General features: G+C 44.3%; 1 protein-coding gene across 1 annotated transcript in view; it reads right to left on the reverse strand.

Annotated features, from left to right (window-relative positions):
- Window positions 1-1,642: 1,642 nt before the first annotated feature.
- The window catches only part of HEG1 (heart development protein with EGF like domains 1), an 83,821-nt gene continuing 58,927 nt past the window's right edge, over window positions 1,643-26,536 (reverse strand). Inside the window, exons 14-18 of the mRNA XM_065942267.1 lie at window positions 23,925-23,967; window positions 23,754-23,791; window positions 13,317-13,404; window positions 9,276-9,450; window positions 1,643-6,717 (exon numbers count right to left, since the gene is read on the reverse strand). Coding sequence (XP_065798339.1) covers window positions 6,568-6,717; window positions 9,276-9,450; window positions 13,317-13,404; window positions 23,754-23,791; window positions 23,925-23,967 — 494 coding nt within the window. The 3' untranslated portion in view covers window positions 1,643-6,567. The remainder of the gene's footprint in view (window positions 6,718-9,275; window positions 9,451-13,316; window positions 13,405-23,753; window positions 23,792-23,924; window positions 23,968-26,536) is intronic.

The raw sequence follows: 26,536 nt of genomic DNA on the forward strand, positions 1-26,536 counted from the left end.
GATAGTAGAAGCAGGCTGGAAGAGGGAAGGGGAAATGACAAGAACTCTTTGAAAGCAAGTCCAAGGTCTTTGGGACTAGTTATTAGTCAGTTTGAAATGACACATTAATCTTGTAACTAACTGTCTTTCTTTTGGTGACAAGATGGCCCTACTGAAGAGAACCCATCTGTGTATGTTTCTTTGTAGTTTACAGTGTTTTCATATGAAATCTCCCTTTTCATCCTCACAACAGCTCTGGGAGGCAACACTTATTATACCCACTTCCTCGATCAGGTCAGGTAATTGAGGCTCAGAGAGATGAGAAGACTCTTAGGCCTGACATCACAATCTGGGAAAAAACATCCAGGAAACTATTAGGGAGTGTCTCGTACAAGCTTGTTAGAGCCTAGGCCTTCTGATGATGCTGTAAGTTTTTATGAGGTCTATAAATATCTACCTGCATTTCTTTTTCCTGGCATCTCTCTTATATCTAACCTGAAGTTCACGTTTGTTTTCTCAGGTGGCTTCAGGCCAACACCATCCAGGTACGAGGGTTTAAAGTTGTCCTGGATGACCAACATTAAGATAGGAGGACTCTGGCCTATATAATCTCTATATCGTGCCTCTTACCTTTCATTACTTCCCAAACAATTGGAAAATGAGTGTGCCCTGCTGGGGTCATTTAAGTCCAAGGGTCTAAAAATATTTTCTAGATTGTTACTTACTGGCAAATCAAGTCCTGAGGTGAAGGCTCAACATTGCCAGGCCAGAGGTATAGGTAGGACAAATAGGTAGGACAAGTACTCAGGTTAGCTTGTGTTTAGACAGCAGATCTAAACAGTTCCCAGGGGAGAGTGGGTGTGGACATGCTGTGATGTTTACAATGTCTGGCTGAGCTGGTTGGGAATGTGAACAGGGTCATAGTCAGCAGCTTCTGCTAAGGTCTCATCAGAGATTAAATGATGGGACAGAAAGCAGTGTGCTGCTCATTTCCATTCAGAGATGTTTGATGGGCTCCAACCCTGATCTAATATGCCAAAAGGTCACCTTCATGTCCCAAGATGCTATTACTGATGTCTCCTAATGCCAAGGTTACTGTCACAAAGCATCCAAAAGGCTCATCCATCCCTATCATGAAAGGCCCTCAAATAAGCAATTAATGAACAAACAATCAGCCAAGCTGCCACACTCACTGGCCGTGTAAATATGAGGCCCACAGCTCATCATCCTCAAGCTCCAACTTCTCTCCACCACAGAGAACAGATATGCTTACTTTACCTTCTCCTCAGAAACCTGAAGAGTGGTGGTGGGAGGCATTCAGGCATTCAGAAACCCAGTGGTGGTTGGGAGGCATTCAGGAGGAAATTTTGTGTCCAAAGATTGGTTACTGGCTCTCTCCAACACACAGAAAGAACAGCAAACAAAAGCAGATGTTAAGCCTGAAGTAGACTTTTCATCATTTAGGTCAATCCATCTGCCCATCCGTCCATCATCAAGAGCATATTTCCTCACCCATCCTGGGCACTGAGCATACAGAAATGACTCAGTCCCTGCTCTGCCACGTAAGAGTTCATGGTGCAGCTCCACCGTTTAAACGATGCTCTCATGAAACGAACCTGTTGTACTCTGAGGTGGTCTGTTTGTTATCAACAGAAAAACACAGTGAAAATGATATTCATTTTATTGCATCATTTTACTGACTAGAACGCCAGACTTAATAGTGGGTATAAGTATAAAAATAATTGAATTCTTACAAATAATATTTTGCTGCTACAGTACTGAATAATTAGTGAAGGTTGCAATTATAATACAACTTTAAATAACATTCTTGTAATGGATTTAACACAATCAACCAGGGGCTAAGGTTTAAAGGTCTGCAAAGAGAAATTTGGGACAATGTGAAAACTCAGAAAGTTAATTTTCCAGCTACAGGCTTCATTTAACCAAAAATCCAGCAACACAAACATTAACAAAACTCACATCAACCCCTGATGAGAGGTCTTTTAAGAAACAGGCAAAATAATACAGAAACCTGGGTTGACTGGTTCCCAGGTAGACTGGTTCCATTCCCATCCCTGTGTAGTCTCATCCCTCCTACCCAAAAACTGCACCTGAAGTGCACTATTATGTATCCAAGATGGGAAAAAAGATAAAGCCAGAATCTAACATACAGTTTCTTTTAAATGTGCTCTTTACAATGCCTAGAAGACAGAGCCAGTATATGTCTCTTTTTAGACTTCAATTGTCCCCTTGAGTTGCACAGGGTTTTCTGTGAACACTTAAAATTAAATAGGATGGATTATAACATGCTTGAAAAGATACTTTAGCACAACAAATTAACTGACATTTAATACTTTAATCTTTCTAGTAGTTTAAGTAGTTCCTTTCTCTGGGGATTCAAGAAAAGAAAAAGAATACATACTCAACAGCCAACTCTACAAAACTGTATCTGTTTCCAAGAATGCATAGGAGAACCTCTGAATGACGCTTTGTCAAGAAGGAAGAAATGGAATGTCCCTTCTAATCCCCACAAAAGTTTCACACAGAAAAGAATCTCTCTGATCTTAAGGGTGGTGTTCAATAAGATACAAAATACTGAGATACTGAACTTTGCATTCTTCCTCTCTCCAAAGAAGCGCTCTAGTTTTGAAATCAGTGTATCTTAGAACTATGGGTCAAAACCCTAATTTGGGGTGTATTTCACTTCATTATTTTTACTTCAACTAAACTAAGCCAGGAACAGTTGGCCTGGACACTCTCGCTTCTGCCAGCAGCATTCACAGTTACAGGCAACGGGATGCCCTGACAGTTGGCAAGATGGCTTAATGGAGGCTCCAAAAAGTCACATGTGAGGACTGACCTTGATGTGTCTACTCTGGGAACTTTTACATCTAAATGAACATCATCCTTCAAAGACATTTTCATGGGCGGCCGTCCCATCTCATCTTTGCAAAGATGCTGCCCTCCCATTTGGGCCAACATTAAGAACAACCTCTTCAAGAACTTAACAGTTACATCTTAGTTCTTGACCTCAAATGCTGATAAACCAGCATGGTTACATTCTCCATTCAGCAATTTTGGCTCTAAATGACTTAGCTGCTTTTGAAAACAAACTTTTGTCAAAGAAGGAAGATTTGTCAGCATCTAAGACATTCAACTCAATACGTTCCAGACTGATAATATTCACAAAAACATGCTTCCAATATGTGGGAAACACAGCCTCACCACAGGAACAGGGCAAGGCAGTGCTCAGAAGGATGACTAAGTCTGGCTGCATCTATCAAAAACCCAGGTCATCATACACTTCCTTTATCCAAAGCCACGTACCAGTATGCTCCTTGCTAAGAAGCATGAGCCAGCCACTATTAATAATGACCACAAGCATCCAAGCAATACATGTAAGGACCTGAAAGGACTTTTCAACATTTTATTTTTGTACTTTGTGGCATTAGTTTAGCTACTGCTTAACAATATTAAAGTTCTTTAAAAATGCAACTTTTAAGCCCACTCTCTCAAGCTCTCTTTGATACTGGATGGTGAGGCATCCGCCAGGGAGGTGAGGCAAGAGGTACAGTGGGAAGAGGAAGCCAGGCAGAGGGTATGGGTCCTGGCTCTCTAAACCAAGGTACTGATCCCCTCTGAAGCTTCCCATGTCCGAAAAATGGGCCCTTTCACGCCCACCTCACAAAGGTGTGGTGAGGCCAGGTACTCTGCACAGAGCCTGGCTCTGGTGGGAACACGTGAGATGCTCATTGGGACTATTTAGGCTTTCTAAAATATCTTTAGCAAGGCTGGCTCATGGGGCAAAGAAGACACCAGATTTCAGACCCTCCGGAGCTTCAGCAGACTCCACAGATGATGGCAGGCCCCAGTGAGCACTGCCCTGCTCTGACAGTCACCACGCTCTGGCATGCTGCAGGACATGGGGGTTCCATGCAGCCCCACACTTTCCTACGAGGTCTGAGCGTCTCATGGGCAGCTTCCTCAAGTGGGGCCCCACACAGGACCAAGGCATTTCTGTGAGCAGGAATCACTCCAGGTGTGTGGACTAACCTGAACCTGTGCCTGGACTCCTGGGCACCAGGGATGCTTCCAGCCTGACCCCTCAGTCCCGGGGCTGTTGCCCCACCAGCTGTTTCTCAGCTCAGGGAGGACCTTTCTGAAAGTATTTTAACCCCAAGCAGGAATGAAGCCAGCCTCTCCCTTCCTCACCCAGGCGGGCAGCCAGCACCGGCACCCTAACCCCCGACCCCCACGAGCCGCCTAGGAACTGCATATGTGATGTGACCTCAGCCTTGCGGGTGCTTCCTTTTTCACAGTAAAAGAAACAACAACACTCTCAATCCACTTCACATGCACAAAACCCACTCCCAGGAAAGCCTCCTTGAAACTCACAGCACACTCTGTTCTGGACGTTGGGATTCTGCTCCAGAACACTCTGGGGACAGGACACTTCATTCGGTGAAGAGTATAGCTTCTGGCCCCGGCACAGGAGATGACCTACCAGTTGTGATGTCAGCTGTAGGCGGCGGCCATGTATGCCTGGGGATGGCCCCCACTGTGGCCCTGGGTCCTGGGGGCCGACAAGGCTCTGCAGCAGGAGCCTGGAAGCAGCAGCCTCCTCACGGCCCGGCCTGCTGGCTCAGGTGAGCTGAGGCTAGGAGCTCGAGCTCTCCAGTTAGATGAGAGCCCACGAGGCACAGAAAGGCAAGTCTGGTTGCACGGAGAGAGGCAAGACCCAAGATCTCTAACAGGTGACGCTATGAAATGTTAAGTTGGCACCCACTGACAAAAAGCAGGATTCTTTCCATGTGTCTCATGAGATGAATGCAATTAAACCACTAAGTGATCACACCTGAAGAGTAATCTGGCTGTGGTGGGGTGACGGTGACTTGTGCAGACCATGCGACTCAGAAATTTGCACTCAAAACTGTTAGGATGAGGATTACACTAGGATTAGATTCATTCTGAAGAGATTAGAGAACCCTGAAGGAACAACCATGCCTGGGCTAGAATGGTCTCCAAAGGCTGCACCATTTCCAAAAGTGTGGGTGTCACTGCACTCCAAGGGTTAGGATGGGAACAGTTATTTTACTTCTGTGTTCACTTCATCCTGAACCAGGATGTTCAAAAGCAGATGACAAAGATCATGGGTCCACAGCAGCAGGCAAAGGCACAGCACTGGATATGCCCCCTGGCAGGACCCACGCCACAGTCTCATACAAATTCGTGGAGCCTCCTCCCCGCAGGCAGACGCTCCATTCCCTAAACAGCCAGCAGTCTTTAGTTCTCCGTTGCTAACTTGAATTATACCCCTGTTTCAGGAGGGAACTCCGTAGTTGTAGTTACAAATTACTGTTTGAGAGAAAATAAGTTATTTCTTCAATGAATAAATAGCTTTGAGTGGTTGGCTGAACCACTGAACCAACGAGTCTGTGGACGAGATCAGGGCTCCTAGCAAAGATGCCACGCTGGTGGGTACGTAGACGTACATGTGGTTCCAGCCCAGCTCCCCTTTCTTCCTTAGGAACTGCATACCCGGCTTCCCAAAGCACTGGCGTCTCAGAAAATGGACACACCTGTTCAGCCCGTTTCCTGAACCACATTCAGCTGCTTTTCCATTAGTGATGAAGTACCTACCAGCTTGGACCCAACCTACATTCAGACTTTTGCTCCACACACAGCGACCTTGGCCTCAAGGGCGGAGGTCTGAGCCATGCCCCGTGCAGCACCCTCAGGGCCAGCACCTTCCCCCAGGGTCTTTGCCCAATGCCCGCAGGGCTCACCATGGGGAGGCTGGATGCCTCCAACTAGAATCAAATGAAACTTGTTTTGCTCTGATCCAGACATGAATGGTAACATGAGAAGTAACCACAAAGGAAAAAAAAATAATCCTAGATAAAGGTGTCCCTTTGACCAAAGAAAACAAACTGGAGCTGTGTGCTATGCCTCACAAGTTTCGGTTCCTCCATCTAGGGGTTTGCTTGGAGGAGTTGCACAAGATGACTTAGGAGGGTGTGAAAATGCTGCATATTAACTTGCAGCATCTCCAAACACTAGTGGCATGTCCTTTGGCATCTACTGTTCAGCTCGTAGCTACTGGGCGGGAAAACAACGAAAGAGACAGTATTTCACTGTAAATGAATCGCCGAATAGAGTTCCATGGAAGTGTCTGTGGAGAAGAGGCCTTCTTTCTAGAGCAGTCTTGGAAAGAATCCAAAAGGAGGCCTCCCTCCTTCCTTCTGCATTTACTAAAGTGCAAACTGAGGAAAACCTGGGTTCCTGCACGGATGCCTAGTGATCAGCTCTAACTAACAGCCACTCCAGAGCTGTGGCCATGCTGCGGTCACACGGGGACTTGACTGGATTGGCCCGTGTTCACATTCACAGTAGCAATGAAGGTGCCAGGTGAGCAGCCTGCAGCTCCCCATCCAGGGGCTCCAGCTGGCCCCTCCACTACGGTCAGGACCCCCAAGCCCATCCCCTTTCTGCGGGCTGCTCAGGGATGGCTCCACTAGTCCTGGGAGCAGCCCCTGGGCGGTGCTCCCCTGGTGCAGTCAGAGCAAGGGGCCCCTCTCTCTTCTGCATTTAGAAGTAGTCTCTTCTCCTGCTCTCATCACTGATGAAAGATGGGTTATACTGTCCGGGGAAAATGCAAGAGTGCCGTGATCCTGGCAATCCAGTGTAGGCCGGGTAGAGTCCATTTCGTTCAAGTTCAGGATTCCTTACACTTGAGGGCTGGTGGCCAAAGAGAAAAGAAGAAAAGTCAATTTAATCTTAGGTTTAAATCTAACAGATAACAAAAAAAGAAACAACGAATGCTACATTTTGATGAATTTAAAATGGAGGCAGCTAGACTTAGCAGAGCAAGGTCTCACCTACAAGTCAGGACCTCCCAGATTGTCTCTTTATGGAACCTGGGATCCCTTTGCCCATATTTTAAGGGCAGAGTTTTAGAAACATTATACAATCAAGAGCAGCCCAGCGACCCAGACCTGGGTTAATTATTCTCTTCATTATTATCAAAAGTAATGATTATCTAATTACTATTCTGACTTTTAAAAAGGCATTTCTCTCTGGAGCACAAAGGCTTTACTTTTTAAAAATAATTTTATTTATTTATTTATGACTGTACTGGGGTCTTCGTTGCTGTGCAGGTTTCTCATTACAGGAGCTTAACTTTTTGAAGAGCACAGGCTCTGGGGCACTTGGGCTTCAGGAGTTGCAACTCCCAGGCTCTAGAGCACAACGGGCTGAACAGTTGTGGCCTGCAGGCTGAGCTGTTTCTCAGCTTGTGGCATGTTCCCTGGTCAGGGATTAAACCTGAGTCTCCTGCATTGGCAGGTGGATTCTTTACCACTGATTCTTTACCGGGGAAGCCCCAGCACAATGGCTTTAGACCCTCTATGGCATTTAGCGGTATGTTACCATTCCAGCTGAGACAGGGGCCTGGCCTTTGCAAGGTTTTGCAAGGTTGTCTGGCCACCCATCGGAGGGAGTTAGGACCCCAAAGCAGGAGGTGGGCTGATTCTCAGGTGTCTCTGATCAAATCGAGCTTAGTGGGTCGTGACTACCTACCTAATGCAAAAGGAGCCCCTAAACTTGGACTCTGCCTCTACAGACTGCTCAGCCTACTGTCTGAAATGAAGACGGGGCTCATTTAAGTTCATGACTGCATCTCTGTAAGACAACTCTTTAGCTAATGGCCGGGGAACACACAGCAAAGGCGGGTCTTGTGATGCCACAGGCCTGTCAGCTGCTCTGTCCTGGCGCTGCCCAGGGGCTGAGGAGCCTCTAGAGAAGGGTGTGTGTGAGGGTGCGGGCACCCCTAGGAGAAATACTTGCTTAGTTTCAGCTGCAGTTATCAGAGGAAAAGAACTTGCCTGACAGACGAAGGGGAAAGCAAAGCCCTTATGTGCAAATAGGGCTTCCCTGGTGGCTCAGATGGTAAAGAATGTGCCCGCAATGAAGGAGACCCAGGGTTCAATCCCTGGGTCTGGAAGATCCCCGCGAGAAGGGAAATGGCAACCCACTCCAATATTCTTGCCTGGAGAATTCCATGGACAGAAGAACCTGCCGGGATACAGTCCATGGGGTCGCCAAGAGTTGGACACAACTGAGTGACTAACACTATGTGGGGATACCAACAGGAACATTTGAACTAGATGGATCTTCGTATCTATGCTTATCTTTTCCCTTATTTCTTTTTGTTTTTCTTCTAGGCCAGGTTCAAATTTTTCACAGTCTATTGAAACTACAGCTTCCTTAGCTTGAATCGCCTCTCCCATCCAAAGTCTAAACCCACAGGTTAATGTCTATAACAACCAGAGGTGTTGTGCTGTTAACAGGATTGCCTAAAGCGATTAAGTCCTCACAGGCAAGGTTTCATTGCTGTACCTCTAACGGCTTTGCAGGGCAGAAATCACCTGATGGTTGTTTATTTTCCAGCTCAGGTATCCCTGCCTGTGTTTGCTTTATGGCTGATGCAGTGTAACACAAAAGAACTGAGCAGGCATGGGAATATGACACGGGTTATTCAACATGGGACAGAAGAAGCAAGGGTTCGAGGTGGTCTCCCCTCTTTCCAAACAACCCAGGCCAGGGCCAGACGTAGCAAATTATTAAAAACCTGTTGAATCTTCTAAACCTTTAGACAAGTGCTGGTTGAAGATGACATTGAATTATTCTCTTTACACTTTTTCCCAGTCCCTCACTTTCAACTACCGAACCACGTGATAAAAAGCATGGCAGACAAGAGACAAAAATGAAAGGGTCAAAGACTAAATACCATTAAATTCTTTCTCTATCTTTTAGCTTCCAGTCCTATAACTTAAAAGCAGGCTCAGTGACAAGAAGTTTATTGCTACAACCTCATAAAGTACACACTCTGCTCTGTAGAAGTACTCGTCATATGTCAATGTCGAAACTAATAAATACTATGCAAAGAGATAGTAAGAAATTGAATATTAAGTTGTATGAGTCAAAGGTATAGGCCATCATTCTCTTTAACCCTTAATAAGCTGGAGTGTTTTTACTACAACAAAACAGAATCCCTTGGGAGTTCCCTGGTGGCCTGCTGGTTAGGACTCAGCTCTTTCACTACCAAGGCTCACATTTAATCCCTGGTCAGGAAACTAAGATTCTGCAAGTTGAAAACTAAGATCCTGAAAGTTGTGTGTAGTGATCAAAAAACCAAACCAAAACAAACAGAAAAATCCCCAAACAAAAAAACAGAATCCCTTTAATTCTCCAAGGAAGTTGGAGCTGGGAGGTCACTTGGGCATGGGAATACACACCGAGTAATACACGTCTGTCATCTGGAGGAGGTTTTTGGTACTTCCATTCTCATGCATTTCAATAGCTTCTCGGCCCCATTCTTGTGAGCGAGGGTTCTTGGGGTACTCAGCATATGGGGACATTTGGAAATCCCCACTTTTGAAGATAAGTTTGCTTATGTCATTTTTATTCTTTCTGCATGGTAAAAAAAAAATTGAAAAAAGTTCTGTGAGGAAATGATATTTGTGAAAATACCATCAAGCTTTTTAACAAGGAAAAATAGATCTAAAGATACCACTATATTTTTTTTGTAATTGCCCACTGAGAATTGTTGTTATTGTTATTATTTTTAGTATTTACCTATAAAAATGCAACTGGATGTAAATAAAATATGCAAAAAGCTTCCAACCCAAATGGTCAGGTTACTGGGGGGAGAAAGATAAAGATAGTTGCAGTGGAGCAGATTTAGACTCTATTGGGGGACAGAGATCACTGCACCGTGGGGGTGGCCAGGGAAACAAGAGTCATAAATTCACAAGGTTTTGGAGCTGGAAGAGCTTGATGGTTTTTTAGTCCAGGGGTTCCCAACCTGCTCCAGGAGCTCTGGGGATGGGCCTTTGTGCAGGATATGACTTATCTTGGGGTCACAGTTTGCCTCTAGCAAAGCTGGGACTAGAATTCAGGCCTCCCAACTCCCTGGCCTATGCTCTTCCACTTCATGAAGCTGTTAGGGGGAACAATGGCAGAAACTGGCCAGGCAAAATAGTAGCAATGTGCATGAGCTATCTTACAACACGGGGTCCTGGTAAGGAACTCAGAACTAAGGAGCTACCCAACCGGACCGGAAGAACTTGGGAAAGGTCAAAAGGAGAGAGGAGACCCCAGTCCATATGTCCTACCGACCTCCCAGAATCCTCCTGGCTGGAGTCCATCTTGGTTGAGTAATGCATGTACCACCAGGAAGGACACTGAGTCAGAATGATTGGCCAGAGACAACCCGGAAACTAACCCCATCACCATAAAATCTGAGACTGCAAGGCACATGGCTGAGCAGTTCTCCTGGGTTCCCTTACCCTGCCCTTCTCTGCCCGGGCACCCCTTCCCACAAAAGTCTCTTGCTTTATCAGCATGTGTGTCTCCTCGGACAGTTCATTTTCACATGTTACCAAGAGCCCACTCTCAGCCTCTGGGAAGGGTCTCCCTTCCTACGATAGAGCTACTTCACAAACCATGAAAATAGTATGTTTTGTTGGCAGAAATGCCCACCTATGTATATACGCATATAGATCCTCATGTCAGCGGGGCAGGGAAACCCTAGCACAAGTTCCTTACCATTGAGAGTCCTCTAACTGCAAATTGTTGGAGGATGTATTATTCACCTTCTGTAATGGGCCTCAGATCAGACATTTTCGGTGATGTCTGCTCTAGGTAAGATAACCTGGAGTTCCCTCCCTCTACCTCACTTTGCTGTAAATAAACTTTCTAGGGAAGGCACCAAATCATTCAGGATCTTAAAATGTCCAGCATGGGGCTTAGATGTCTCTTCTTACAAGCTGAGAACAGATCTGCCTTTGTGCTGCTCCCTGGGGGGTGGAGCATTCGGTCTCAAACAATGAATCAATGATTCACAACGACCTTCTTCCAGGGACCAACCGTCACAAACTCTCTTTCCCCAAATGGCTGTATTACCTGGCACAGGGTACTTAGTAGATAGGCGGCTTCTGTGGGTCAAGACTGAACCCTGAAGCCTGCGTCTCTGTATGAGAGCAGTTGGCCCTCTGCAGCCTTCCTGGAGACAGAGATTATCTTAAAATGTCCTTCGGGTCAATGGTCAAAAAGATAAATTGCTATTTTTGTAGGTCCCCTCCATCAGTCATGTCAGGGTAATTCCTGCTGTTTATTACCACCTAAACCACAGATCTGAGTTTTCCCTTAACTGAATAACCATAGAGAAGGGAACTGACTCCTTTTTCTTCCTTTTCCATTCAAATCCCAATCCCACTGCTATCCAGGAAGCCTAGAGCCAAGCTCACTACTGTCTGCTTATCTATATGCCTGCCACTTCTCCATTGCTAAATATTCAGGCAACTCCTTTCATCTTTGTTTGCTTCTTAATTTTCCCATTTAAAGTGTAAAAGTCAATGGCTGTTGGTATACTCAGGGTTACGCAGCCATCGGTTGTACAATTTTAGAACAATTTCATCACCCAGAGATAAACCCACACTCTTATCCATTCCTCCCCAGTTCTGCCCCTGCCCATCCAGCCCTAGGCAACTGCAGTCTACTTTGCCTCTATTTGATTTGCCTATTCTGGACATTCAAATAAACGGAATCATATAGGTGTGGTCTTTTGTGACTGGCTTAATTCACATAGCATACTATTTTTAAGGTTTATCCATGTTATAGTGTGATTCAGTATTTCATTCCTTTTTATGGCAAATAACACTTCAATGTATGGATATATCACATTTGTTTATATGTTTGTTTATCTATCCATCAGCTGATAGATACTGGGTTACTTTCACCTTTTGGCTATCATGAACAATGCTGCTATGAAAATTTATGTATGTGTTTCTGTGTGAATACCTGTTTTCATTTCTTTTGATACAAGAGTGGAAATGCTGGGTCAAACAACAACTCTGCTTGATGTTCTGAGGAGCTGCGACTTTTTCAAAGTGGCTACACCACTTTACGTTTTCACCAGCAGTGTATGAGTGTTCTACTTTCCCCACATTCTCACCAACACTTGTTATTTTCTGGTTTTTGTTTGCTTTAGTAACCATCTTAGTGTTTGTGAAGTGGTATCTGATGCCATTGGTTTTGATTGCATTTCCCTGCTAAAGACATTGAGCATGCTTCCATAGGTTTACTGGGTATTTGCATATCTCCTTTACAGAAATGACAATTCAATTTCTCTGCCCATTTTTAACTTGGTTGCCTTTGATAGGGAGGGACAAAGTAAAGCAACAAAATAGGTGATTAAATAATTAATCCCACTAAGGGATCATAAGTAAAGAAAAAAGTATGGGAGACCCCCTGTAAGTTAATGATCACTCCAGAAAGCAGGTTTGCTTAACCACAAAACCAAGTTGCCTTGCTCTGAAACAAAACCATGCCACACAAGCACAAGACATGCCCCCAAACAATAAAACAATGGTAAAACAAGACCCACATCCTGCCTAGCAAGGTCAGTAAGTTAATGATTCCCAAGATGTGTTCCCCTGTGCACACTAAAAACAAAAATACAGGGAAAAGAAAACATTATGCTCAAACCTGAGATGGTTTCCCATTTTCAGCAGAGGTTACCACCCTTCTGCTAATTCAAACAGTGCCATGATAGTCCTAGCTTGATCAAGCAGGAATAAGAAAACTCCCCGCCTGACGGGGAGAAGGAGCTGATGATGGAAGCTTGATATCTGCTCAACAACGGCTATCTCCCCACTCCACTCTTCCTTTGATTATATAACTATGACCCACTAAGTTCTTAGTGCAGCACCCTCCTGACCACCTGCTTGTAAACCTCAAAAACATCCTATTCTCATAAATTACTTCTCATCCATCACTTTGTCAAATTCTTTCTGCTCCAAGACAGAAGACCCTACACTCTACTAAGTCCCAAAATGTGTTCTGTGGTTTCACCTTTTTATTACCCAGTTGTAAGGATTCCTTATATATTCTAGATACAAGTCTTTTATTAGGCATATGATTTGTAAATACTTTCTCCCCTTCTGTATGTTTTCTTTTTTCACTTTCTTAATAGTGTTCTTTGAAGCGGAGTTTTAATTTTGATGAAGTCCAAAGTCCAATCCCTTTTCTTCTGTTGCTTGTGTTTTTGAATATTCTTTTTTTTTTTTTTTTTTAGTGAAAATCCCATTTGCTGTCCTTTTCTTTCCCCAGTGGCACTATCTATCACGGGTTTCCCTTTTTCCTTTTTTAATGGTTCAGTCATACAATAGGATTTAATCCTGTAAACCAACCCACACATTCTTTTAAAAGGGTAAAAAACTGACCCTGGCTTAGCACAGGCAAAGAGAATTAGTCTGCGGACTCTTGGCACTCACCTGCAACAGGTAACAATCAGTGCGATGCCCAGGATGAGTAGAAGCCCACCTCCTGCAGCTGCGATCACCACAGTGATAAGCTGATAGGCTAAACAAGTTTAAAAAGGAGAAAAGTGGATTGGGAGCAGACAAAGAATAAACAAAGGAATGCACCCAAATGGTCCCTTTCCCCACCCCATGGCTACCCTTGCCTCAGCTGGTAACCACTTCTCATTTTCTGGGCCCCCAACAAAAGCTACTTGTGCCAGTTCTGCATTTTCTCCATTGAAGAGGGAGCAGAATGAAGCCAACCCAAAATGTCTCTTTGGTATATTTATTATTTTGAGCGGATATTTTTGAGAAACTGCAGCACTGGAGAAGCTCTAAAAACTGAGTATTATTAACAGTTACCCTTTTGTAAGGGAAATTTACATTAGAAAGAGACTTGTACCAGGAAGAAAGCTAGTATCAGAGAGAACTTTTTCACCTGAGAGACTTATTTGCTTGGCACACAACCTTTGTTTCCCAAACGTTTCCTCTTTTCACTTTTCTAAAACTGCATTTTCCCCTTTGAAGCCCTAGACACCTGGCCTTTTCCTCAGCTCAGGAGGGTATGTAAGCCTCAATCATCTGGCTGCCTTTTGAGTCTCACATCTTTGTGGGGTCCCCGTGTGTATTCACAGAATTAAAATAGTTTTTTCTCCTGCTACTCTGTCTTTTAATGGGGGTAGGGATGTCTCAGCCAAGAATCTAGAAGGGTAGAGGAAAAATGACTTTTCTTCCCCCAAACTATTTTGAGAAGAGTTCCCCTTTCTTAGCCCCACCTAGAACGGGGGCTCCCAGATTCTACCTGCAGACCAGCCTGATAACATTGTTAACAATCCACGATCAGATGAGAAAAATAAGAGACACATGCATGCATTTTTCAAAACCTAAACTTGTTTGGGTTTTTTTCTTAGTTTTAATACTTTCTAAAATTTGGTCCCTCTTACTTTTTTGCCTCACTTAATATAGATGCATTTTTTAATGTGTAAGTTATGCCTCCAGTAAAGCTGGTTTTTAAAAAGTAATTGGGCGAAAATGATAATATTTTCTCAGTTACTTCCCATCCTTTGGTTTTTTTTGAGATTTTTGAATTGACGGTGATATAAAAATTTTAAAATATGGTTTTAGGTTCTTACTTGGTAAAATAAAAAGAAGGCAACCACAGATTTTGATTCCACAATTTTATAAGCATCACTGCATGACCCTGGGTAGGAACTGGATAGTCTCAACACACACACACACACACACATTGAATTTAATTATCAGAAATTAGCAGTCATGTAAACAAGCACTTATCATATGTAATAAACAATATAAATTTTAATTAACTGATTTCATACCTGTGTATTTCTGGGAAAATCATGTTTTCAATATAATCTATTAAATATTCAGATTATTTTTTGCTGTGGAAATATGATTATAATTGTGCTTTCAGGCTGTAAGGTCCAGTATGAAAAAAAAAAAAGATCCAACAACCAGGTTTTCTGTAGTAAATTAGGATGGAACCATGCTCTCTAGGTATTTAGGTAAAGTCAAAGGATAATGCATAGAGGTGATAATGGGCAGATTGTGACAGAAGAGCAAATACAAGAGCAATACAAATACCCCCAACCATTCACCTGTCTTTTCTTGAAATAACTAGCACAGAAACCTGATTACTATGAAAAACCATCAGTATTAAGATACCCAGGAAATAAAGCCAAACCAAGAAATGAGTTAACTCTCTCCCTCACCTCCTGACACATGTAGTCAAGCTTCATTTTTAAAAAGTGAGGACAAAGGACAAATCTCATGTATGTGTCGACTTCTCTTTATCTCCACCAGCACAGCCCTAGGCTCCCACTGACTCTTGACCAGACAAATGTAAACACCTCCCAACTCATGTTTCTGTGCCCAGTGCTGTCCACTCAATTAAAAAATCAAACCTAACCATGCCATTTCCCTGCTTCAAAAAACCCAAAGTGGCTCCCTTTGTTCCCAAGCAGAGACCAAAGTCTGGTTCCTGCTCTGCTTATCCCTCCACAGCAAGTTCATGTTTTCTCACTTTCGGCAAAACAAGCATTTGTCTTGGAAGCGACCCTTGCAAGTGGCTGCGATTGTGGCAGGTTCCCCTTTGAAACAAGCACCCTAAAACCACCCTTTGTGTCTGAAAAGAGACAAAGACAGTGGAGACCAGTGCTTTCCAAACTATCCATGGTCAGGGGCCAGTTTTTTTGGCTCGTGCTTTTGGATATTATTTTTATATGAAGAAAATAAAGTCTCATTTGTTCGTTCATCTTTTCCCCTGGGCACTGGCTATCATGAATTTCTTTCTCTCCTTTTTTTTAAAAGAGTCGACCGCAGATCGATACTAAAATACAACAAGGCTATTCACTTTACAAAGGATCCCATGCTTGGGTGTCACAGCCATGTTCATGGAAAGGATTCTAAGTGCTTACTTTCTGTTTCTGTACCATCTTGTTACCATCTTGTCTCTGTTCACAGCCCCCCACACTTTGAGGGGCGCTGTGTTATGAGGTGGTTTTATATGACTTCAGGTCCCCTTGATTGTGACAAAAATGAAGTTGTTTTTAAGAATGAAGCTATTGGGGAGCTCCCTGGAGGTCCAGTGGTTAACCCTCTGTGCCCTGACTGCCAGGGCCCCAAGTTCAATCCCTGGTTGGAGAACTAAGACCCTGCAAGGCATGTGGCATGCCAAAACAAAACAACAACAAAAGAATAAAGTTATTGTTTTGATATAGAAGTGAAAACACATTTCAAGATGTCATCACCCGTATCTATGGCTGCCCACGGCACTTACTAGCATAGCTGGGGAGCTTATCAACAGGAACCTATGAAGAAGCACCATGAGTGAGGGAACACAGACTCTACACACTCAAGAGTTTGTAGGACTCTCCAGGAGCATCCAGTCTGGAGAAGGCTATCCTTTGCTGATCTAAACAGCTCTCTGAAGACCTTGGGACACCAGTTCCTCCCACCTCCCAAGGCAAAGGAGACTCTTCCACCAGCAGTGCTGGAAGTCATGCAGCAGTTTAGTCCCTCATTGAAGATCATCTTGCTTGTCAACACAAGTGTCTTGGTTCCCTAAAAATCTGCTCTGGAAACAAGAACTCTGCCTTTTGTGCTGCCAACTGGAGATCAGCTGAACCATCTCTCCTGAGAACCAACTTGTTGAAAGGAAACCTCAGTTAAGTTTAGACTTTCTTTCTTTCATCTCCCCTTTCTTGGAACAACAGTGTATTTAATAAATATGTCATTAGTTTGGACTGTTATTTCCTTATTGACTTACTAAGAAACATTATCCTGTATGCTATAGGTCAGTGCTTCTCAAACTTTTCCTGTCCATCTGAATCACCCAGAGGATATGTTAAATCTCAGATGCCTGGTCCCCACCCACCTCAAGAGATTTGATTCAGCAGGTCTGGGCAAGGTCTAAGAAGCTCTATCTCTGGTAAGGTTCTGGGGGATCCAGATGCTGCCAACCTGCAGGCCAGACCTTGGCTGGCACTGGCTTAAATTATACAGGAGAGGAAAGAACACAGGACTGAAAGCCAGAAGACCTCTGTGTATGTGAGTTCAGAGAAAGTGTCTGGGAGGGAACTCACAAAAAATGTTCAGATATCAGTGCCACCTCGGGTACTGATGGACTGGTACTTTCTTCATGTTTTTCTGCTTCCCAAACTTTATTCATGTGTTTATGTATACATATAGACACACAGGACCTTCTTGAAATCTAGAAATTATATGTGTATATGTGTACATATATAATTTACTGTATACACATACATTTTTAAAAGAGTCATTTGATGTTCTCTGGCAGCTATTTCACTGGAAACTTGTAATAAGCTTGTAGACAATGTACTCACAGATTTTTTTTCTCATGTTGCTGTTGTTTGGTCACTAAGTCATGTCCAATTCTTTGTGACCCCATGGACTGCAGCACACCAGGGTTTCCTGTCCTCCATCCACTGTCTCCTGGAGCTTGCTCAAGTTCATGTCTACTGAGTTGGTGACACTATCCAGCCATCTCATCCTTTGCTGCCCTCTTCTCTTTTTGCCTTCAATTCTTCCCAGCATCAGGGTCTTTTCTAATGAGTCAGCTCTTCACATCAGGTGGCCAAAGTATTGGAGCTTCAGCTTCAACATCAGTCCTTCCAATTAATATTTAGGGTTGATTTCCTTTAGGATTGACTAGTTTGATCTCCTTGCTGTCCAAGGGACTCTCAAGAATCTTCTCTAGTACCTTTCTCTCATACCTGCAGTCAAGTCAGCTCATGAACTGCAACTGATCTTTCACATTTAAGGGCTGATTTAGATGTACGATGAGGTCACGCAATGATTACATTGCATGGGGTTTATATCAATGCCTATTATAATGTTCACTAATCCTGTAGGTTCCCTGAATGTTCAGCTGGGAGTGAAGGTCATGGGTATTGTCTTAGGGTGGTCTGTTCTATCCTTCCTACTTTGAAGAGATCCTGCAGAATGATGATTCTGGAATTCTTTGTTTTCCTTTGTCTTCCATGTTTGTTGATATTTCTTTATTCTTCTTGTGGTTTGATCATAGGTTGCTGTTTTTGTCATTGCTGTTGCCATTTTTCATTAAACCAACCCACTCTGGGCCTTAGTCTTCCCTATAAGCCATATTTGTCCTTGCTTATATGGTTATTTGGAATCTACAGGACTGCCTGCTTAGCCAACCCCTTACTGGGAACTATCCACTCCCTTCCACATGCAGGGTTCAGTGGGGCAGTCATGCTTGCACTTTAACACCATCCCAAGCCACAAAAGTTTGGTCTGGAAGTAAACACAAGATCCCAACTGGATCAGTTAGTTCCTCCCCAGGAATCTCATTTTGGGAGAGAGAACCTTTTATTTAAAGACAACCAAGGTACTGACACACACTTGAAGCTGTCTGCTGAGCCTATTTTCCATTGTGAGGCAGCGAGTTTGTGCACAGACCCACAGTAAGAACCAAGACAGAGATGAAGATGGCTCTATGTTAACATGTGCTCTGAAAAGAAGGTGTCAACCTCCTCTGCTGAGACTCCCCACAACTCCCAATTCTTGCCACTCCTGAAGCTGGAATTTCATGATTTCCAATAATCCGTCTTCATTGTTCAAGCTAGCGACATTTATTTACCCCAGAAGAATCTTAGTCAATTGTGATATTGATTTATAAGAACTAATTTTTATCTGTTCCCTGTCCTTGTTCCAGGCACAGCTCCTAAAACTCTAGGAATTTCCTAAGCTTGAAGAGCAACGGTGTCTTTTGTTACATTAGTGACTTTTGAATAGCCCTTAGGTAACTCTTGGATGGATGTTTGCTGCCAGGGAAACCAATTTGTGATTAGCCCATTAGAACTTTCGATCCTACCCCCAACCTCCCCGGAAGGAAGAGGGGCTGGAGACTGAATTCAATCACCAATGGCCAGTGATTTAATCAACTCTGCCTGTGTAATGAAGACTCCCATAAAACCCCAAAAGGACAGGGTTCAGAGAGCTCCAGGTTGGTGAAGGTTGGGAAATGAGGGGAGGATGGGAGGGCTGGGAGAGTACATGACACTCCCGGCCCTTCCCCTAACCTGGCCCTGTGCATCTCTTCCATCCAGCTGTTCAGAAGTTTTCCCCTTTTATAATAAGCTGAAAAGAAATGTGAAAGTCGCTCAGTCATGTCTGACTCTTTGCGACCCCATGGACTGTCCATGGAATTCTCCAGTTTTTGCCAGAATACTGGAGTGGGTAGCCTTTCCTTTTTCCAGGGGAATCTTCCCAACCCAGGGATCGAACCCAGGTCTCCCACATTGCAGGCAGATTCTTTACCAGCTGAGCCACAAGGAAAGCCCAAGAATACTGGAGTGGGGAGCCTATCGCTTCTCTAGCAGATCTTCCCATCCCAGGAATTGAACCAGGGTCTCCTGCATTGCAGGCGGCTTCTTTACCAACTGAGCTATGAGGGAAGCCAATAACTCAGAACTCAAACCAGTGGAGATGCTATGTGTGGCAGGAGTGACTCACAGCACACTGCTCAGGAGGAGGCAGAGATCATTAGTTATCCAGCAGTAAGCCTAAAGTCTCGTGCATCTCTTAATAAGCTGGCATCTAGTAATATGTTCCCTGAGTTCTGTGAGCCAGTACAGCCAATTAATGGGCCCAAGGGAAGAGGTCACTGGAACCTTTGATCTACAGCCAGTTGGTCAGAAGCACAGGTGACAACCTGGATGCGGGACTGGGGTCTGCTGGGGAGGGGACGTGGGGTGGGAAAGTCGGCAGACCCAGGCCTTAAGCTGTGGGATGTACCTGGAGACAGTGTCAGAACTGAGATAACTGGTTGAGTGATGTGGAAAAAAATACATCGGAATTGATGTCAGAACCATACCAACCTATACACCTTCCTTTAAAATTAGGCCTCATTACAGACCTTTCTAGGTGGCCACATTCATTTCATTTTAAAATTCATTTAGTTCTCCCACTTGCTCTCTCACTGTGTTCATTACTGATGTGCGGTTAGAGTTCTGCCATTTAAAACTTTCCACTCCTCTTATGTCATCTCTCCTTTACAACTCTGTTCACAACGTTCTTTCTTTCCCTCTGTACCTTTTGAATATTTGCCTTTCTCGCATCTACAGACTGTAAGTGTGGCCATAACACGCAAGAGTAGGGACAGAGTTGCATTTCCCTTTTCCAGAGCTGCTTCCTTTCAGTTCTGACACCAAGTGGGAGGTTTGCTGTTAGCTGCACGAGACTTCCAGCTGACTGCCGGATAACTAACGATCTCTTCCTCCTTCTGAGCAGTATGTGACTCCTGCTGACACATAGCGTTTCCACTGGTTTGAGTTCTGAGTCCAATGGAACTACAAGGTGAAGACTTCATACACCTGCCACCAGACTGTGGGCTGGGGTGGGAAGACAAGGCAGAAAGATCTTTAAGTTGAATGTTTGGTTTCAGTGGAAGAGGAGGAAGACACCAAGACATGCGGAAAACGGACTCCACATCCTCCTGGCTGCTCAGGGAGCCTGGCAGGGAAGGAGGTTCCACTGGAGAGATGCAGGGCATTGGAATGGAAAGGGTGACTTACAAAAGGATGTGTCATGGATAAGGAGGAGGGATGGATAAAAATGTCTGCAGCCAGAGAAAGGTAATCTAGGAAAACTATCTGATGATATTCTATCCTCACCAAGTGACAGTGACTACAAACAGAAGAATGGCAATAAAAAAAAAAAAGATTTTAAATTGATAATAAGAGAGGATGGTTAAGTAAATTATGATATATACAGAGTAGAATTTAACAGAACTATCTAAAGTCACCTTATAAATTTATGCCAATGAAAACCCTGCACAGTTTACTAAGTTCAAAGGCAGGTTACAAAACAGTATCTTCTGTGAGATTCAATTTTTGTTAAAAAGACACACATACAAACCTCTGGTATACTGCTTCTTAAACTGTGAGGTGTATGCAAATCTGCCTATTAACTAAATCCAGGAGTCTGGTTAAAATTCTGATTCTAATTCAGTAGGTCGAGTGAAGAGGTTTGAAATCCTGCATTTCTAACAAGGTCCTGGGTGCTGTTGGTGGTTTTATCCACCACATGTCATAGCAAGGATATACAGCAGGGTATTAGCAGTGAGGTTTAATGGGTGATGAGACTTTAGTTTTCTTCTTCCCTTGTATCTGTCTGCTAATTAACTTGGATTACAGCAGGAAAATTAACGGACAAGTATTTTTTTTTTATGTTATGAAAAGACAAAATTCACCTACTTTAAAAACAGAAAAAAAAAAGGTGAAGCAAACCATGTGGTCATGAGAGATATAATAAAACTGCGAGAAGGAACCTCTATAAAATTCACACAAAGAAGGAAACGTGCATGCCTGAGAAAGGCTGGAGAGGGGGACAAGGGGAAGTGAGGACACTCTGACAACAACTCTGTAAGAATTCTAGAGTCACAGGACAGCGGGACAAGAAAACAGAATTGTTGGGATCTGTGATCTAAACACACACTTTACATGGAAAGAAAAAGGGGAGCAGTGATAAGACAGTTGCCGCCCTGCCCTACCGGGCGCGGGAGGCCTTGCCAGGTGCACATGGGGACTACGGGATGTGAGAGGAGAGCCTGTTCTGCCCTCTCCAGTCTGAAGGACGTTCTCTATAAGGAGTGACAAGTGAAATCTGGGCGCAACTAGAAAGCTAATAGGCTGCAGAAAGGCAGGTCAGAGGTTATGCCTAAAGCCAGAACACGTTAGAGCTGGGTGACTCCCAGGAAGGCAGGCATGAGGGAACCACAGGACCACGTGCGTGGTTGGACAGAGCAGGGTGTCCTATCTCACGGGGCTTGGGCAGCAGAGCACGTGTCCCCAGAAGGCTGCAGAGAGCAGCGTTTCTTTTCTACAAAAGGTCCAGCCTGAGTCAGACCCCCAAGAAGGCATTTAAACTGTCTTTGGTGGCGACAGCAGAAGTGACAGGGGTGGGTGGTTATCTCTGTTATTTGACCCAAAACACCAAGTGACAAGTCACAGAGCTCACAAGGCGTTAGCTATCAGCACAGGTGGGGAGGAAAGTCAGGTGCTCCAATTCCTTAACCCACACCAGGGCTGATCTGAGACTGCAGAGAAAGGCGCAGATGGCACGTGCTCTTTATTATTGGTGACTATTAACTGCTTTGTGACACTGACATGCAAAGAGATGTCAAAGTCATAAAGTGGTATTCACCCCATCAGAGTTAACCAGAGTCCCCAACAAAACGTGGAGGAGAGGCTAGCCATCCAGGCCAGAGTCTGCCCTCTGCTGGATATGACTGTGATGATTCGGATAAAAGGGAGGAAAAAGAAATCTCAGGAACAGAGAGAGATCCTGCTACTTCCAAGACCCCACGCACATCATGCGGAGACACGGGAATTCACAGGGCGGTTAGTGGATGGAGAGGTACAATCTCCACATACACAATATTTAATGATCTCTGAAAAGCAAACCACTAACTGCCACCAAGAGCAACACACCTCAGCTCACTGCCTTCAACCCTTTCACTCTCTTTCAACCCTTTCGAGGGTTCTTCCCTGTATCCATTTTTCCTCTTCCATTCACAGAGAAATAGGAAGCATTTTCTAGTGAAACCTAGCTAGGGAGCTAACTAGGTTAGCTAAGTTAAGCAAGTGAGAAGTACTGGCTCCTTCTATGAGGGGCTGAAGAGCCCCGGGAGGACAGGCAGGTGGGTCCCTCACCTCCTGCTCCCAGCTCATCCCAAGCTGGCTACATCTCCCCATACATCATCATGTTTCACTCACACTCTTATTAAACCAAGTACACCTGTGATAGTGTGCTATAAGAAAGATCTACCTAGTCTTCACCTCCTCCCCTGTTTTTGGCATGAGAGCTTTAAAAACACCTCGAATTTATGACTGATGTGGTGAGGGTAGCATCTCTAGTTAAACAAAGTCATGTCTACTTGTGGGCGAGTAACCTTAAGACAATGGACTGCTGGCAGATTCTACAGAGTAAGGGACAAAGCTATCCTAAAATACTGACTGTTACTATTCCTTCTTCATCCTGTATCCTAGAATTTCTTTCAATAGTCTTGAGGGTCACTTTAATTTCTCAGGTCTCAGGATAAGAAATTGTCAGTGAAAGTGAAGTGAAATGAATCCCAACTGCTTTCCTCAGAGAAGTAAATTGAGTGTGAAACATGCCACAGGCGTGGTCAGTGCCCCTCGCCCATCGTACTCCAGGATCGCAAACGTCAGCCAAGATCAGGGGCCTCCCCAGTCTGCGTCCAGCCCTGACCCCCACCCTGATGACGCTGGTCTAAATGGCCCCACACTCTCTGTCCTCCTCACCGCCTCCTGACTTGATTTTCTTGATCAAAAATGCCTTCCCGCTCTAAGACTTGCTAGTTCTACAGAGGCTACTGACTAGAGTCTAAATTCTCAGGCTCTATCAAAAACCCCAAGAGTTTGATCCTCACATAATCTGCCAACCTAATCCTTCACTCTCTACCTTCCTCTCTGTCCTCAGCCACACCTACTTACACATTGTCCCCCAAAATCACAGGCCCAGGCTGGCCCAAAACCTTTGTTTAGGTTGTTCCCTCTGCCTGGATTCCTTCTCCCTCCATACCTGCCAGTCTTCTTCCAGTTCCATCCCCTCTAAGAAGTACCCAGGAGGCTCTTCTGTCCTCCTGGGGGTGGTCCCTCCCCCTCAGCCTCATTTATTGACTAATACTCTTCTGTCCGGCTATCTAGGAAATTTTTCTAGATAAATAAATAAATATTTATCTCCCCTACAAACCTCCAGCCCTGGAGAGCACTCTGCTCTCCAGGGAGCTGGGAAGACAGCAGATCTGACCTGAGGGTGAGGGGAGGGGACAGACACATGTTAACAGCCCTGCCCACATGGAACTCAGGACTCCTGCATACTTACGGTTTCCACAATTGAGACCACCAAGGCCGAATGGGCAACTGCAAGTTGACAGGAAAAAAAGAACAAGAATTAGTTTCAAATATCAAAAGAAATTACTGAGGCAATTTACCCACATGACTTCTAAATAAGGTTTGGAACAAATTCACCAGAATAAATGAACATGCTGCCTACCTCATACAGGTTTCATTTTCAAGCCTATATCCATCTTCACAGGCTGAAAGAGAAAACAAAAATCCGTGATCGTGTCTATTAACTTCTCTTGGCCCAACTGATGGTTAATAAAACCAGCCACCTTAAAGTTCACAAGAATATTCTAGAACCAAAAGGCTACAAAATAGCTTTGTTGTGGGTTATTTAGTTGCTGAGTCATGTCTAACTGCAACCTTATGGACCATAGCCCACCAGGCTCCTCTGTCCATGAGATTTTTCAGGCAATAATACTGGTGTGGGTTGCCATTTCCTTATCCAGAGGATCTTCCTGACCCAGGGATTGAACCTGTGTCTCCTGCATTGGCAGGTGGATTCTTCACCACAGAGCCACCTGGGAAGCCCACAAATAACTTTAGAATTATCTAAAACCTGGCCTAAATACTGTTGCTGGCTCAACCTTTAATTTTATCAAAAAGACCCCAAAAACTTAAGCTCTTAGTGATTCTAGCTTCTCAGCTATAAGAAACAAAAGGATAATAATAATTTTTTTATAGTTGCTTGGAGGGGATTAAGGAAAATAAGGCATGCAAATGACTCACCACAGCACCTAGCATACAGTAACCACTAACTGTAATTGTTATTATTATCTAATCTTTGCAATTATTTTTGGAAGTTCTCTGTGGTCCCTGAGTAACTTCCTTCCATAAACGCAAAGACAAATGCCTCACCTTCTTTAATGTAAGTCAAACCTTCTTTAACCTGCCATTGGCTCCATCAGCGGCCTTCCCTTAGGAAGTGAGAGCTGCGACACCTTCAGAGCCATGGTCCTGGGGGTGCCTCAGTTTCCATAAGAGAATGCTCACCCTGTGGTCTGTGTAGTGGATTCTGGACAGACCTAGCTGAGCCCTAATCAGCACATCACACAGCACTATAGCTTTGAACCCTCTGGCTCTGCAGCTTATAGACCACTGCTTCACTGAAGGCTGTGGGCCAGCCATTCCCCTGGATCAGCAGTTCCTGCACTGATCTGATCATGGAACATTTTCGGCACTACAATAAGCTGATAGAACATCACGAGCTGTAACGTGTGCTTGAATGAAAGTAGATAATAAAAAATAGCCTCTCAGATAAATTCATTGCTGCAAGGAATGACAGAAATTTGACTCATGGTTAATGTATGATATACACGGCACACGAGAATCCCAGTTAAGTAAAGGCACATAGCATAGAGCAGTAATCTCTAGGCAGATAGCACACACACTGATGCCAGCACTTGAGTGCCAGCAGCACGTGGCTCAGAGGCTGCAGGCCCCACAGACCGGGAGAGCTCTCACAGGCTTCCCGCATCCCGCTTCAAGAACCAGTGCATAATAACATTTAACCACGTGGGCGTCCCAGGTGGTGCTAGTGTTAAAGAATCTGCCTGCCAATGCAGGAGACAAGAGACTAGGGCTCGATTCCTGGATCGGGAAGATCCCCTGGAGAAGCGCAAGGCAACCCACTCCAGTCTTCTTGCCTGGAGAATCCCAAGGACAGAGGAGACTGGTGGGGCTACAATCCACAGGGTTGCAAAGAGTCGGACACAACTGCAGTGACTTGGTACGCACACATGTAGATATGCTTGATGATGTTCTATTTTTAAATGTTAGACACTAAATGATTCTAGCATCTATTTTATTGTCATAGACTATTGACATACCACTTGAGTCTTGCAGAATGGTGTGGGAAATACTGTGCTAAATAACCTAAATTCTCTCACAGCAGATCATGAGAGCTGTGAGCCTGCACTGCAATGTTTCAGCTCCCCTGGATTCACTTCTCCTGAGCTACACTCTATTTATTAAAGGCAATCTATTACTAGTAGCAGCCCCAGGCATGGCCTAGGGTATTTATCACAGGCTATCATGGATCACATTGCCACAATACCACTCAGTAACCTCGTGATGTGGACTTCCCAGAGAAACTTCTCTTGGGTCCCAGGACCTAGAAAAATGGGGATGGTCCTTTATTTTATGGTCACTATATATATATTTTTTCAAAATCATGTTTTTCTGTTTACTGTAGCGTCCCAGATGCTCAGAACTTGAGTGCCTATCTTTACCAAACAAGTGAGAACTTAGGGTATATCTTTTAGTATGTTCACATTCCTTCTAGCCTCAACAAAGTAGTCATTGTATTTCTCCTTCAACCTTATTTACCTTTTAAATTAAATCTCATTTTGTTACAGTGAATTTTCATTAGGTGCTTCAAATCATTTTTGCCACAAGGTGGAGTATGATCATGCCCCATTTCAGGAAGGAGGAACCAGGCCCCGATCCCAAATCTCTGATGACTTTGAGTGGGCCTCATGTAGGGGGAGGTGGGTGTGGGTGTGTCACTCAGTTGTGTCTGACTCTTTGCAACCCCATGGACTATAGCCCACCAGGCTCCTCAGTCCAAGGAATTCTTCAGGCAGGAATACTGGAGTGAGCAGCCATTCTCTTTTCTAGAGCATCTTTCCCACCCAGGGATCAAACCCGAGTCTCTTATGTCTTCTGCATTTCAGGCAGATTCTTTACCATCTGAGCCACCAGGGAAGCCCTTACACAGGTGGGACCTTCTCTAAGGAACAAGCAGAGCACTCCTGCCTCCCT

Source organism: Muntiacus reevesi, chromosome 8 (genome assembly GCF_963930625.1).
Source record: "Muntiacus reevesi chromosome 8, mMunRee1.1, whole genome shotgun sequence".
In the NCBI taxonomy this organism is placed as follows: Eukaryota; Metazoa; Chordata; class Mammalia; order Artiodactyla; family Cervidae; genus Muntiacus; species Muntiacus reevesi.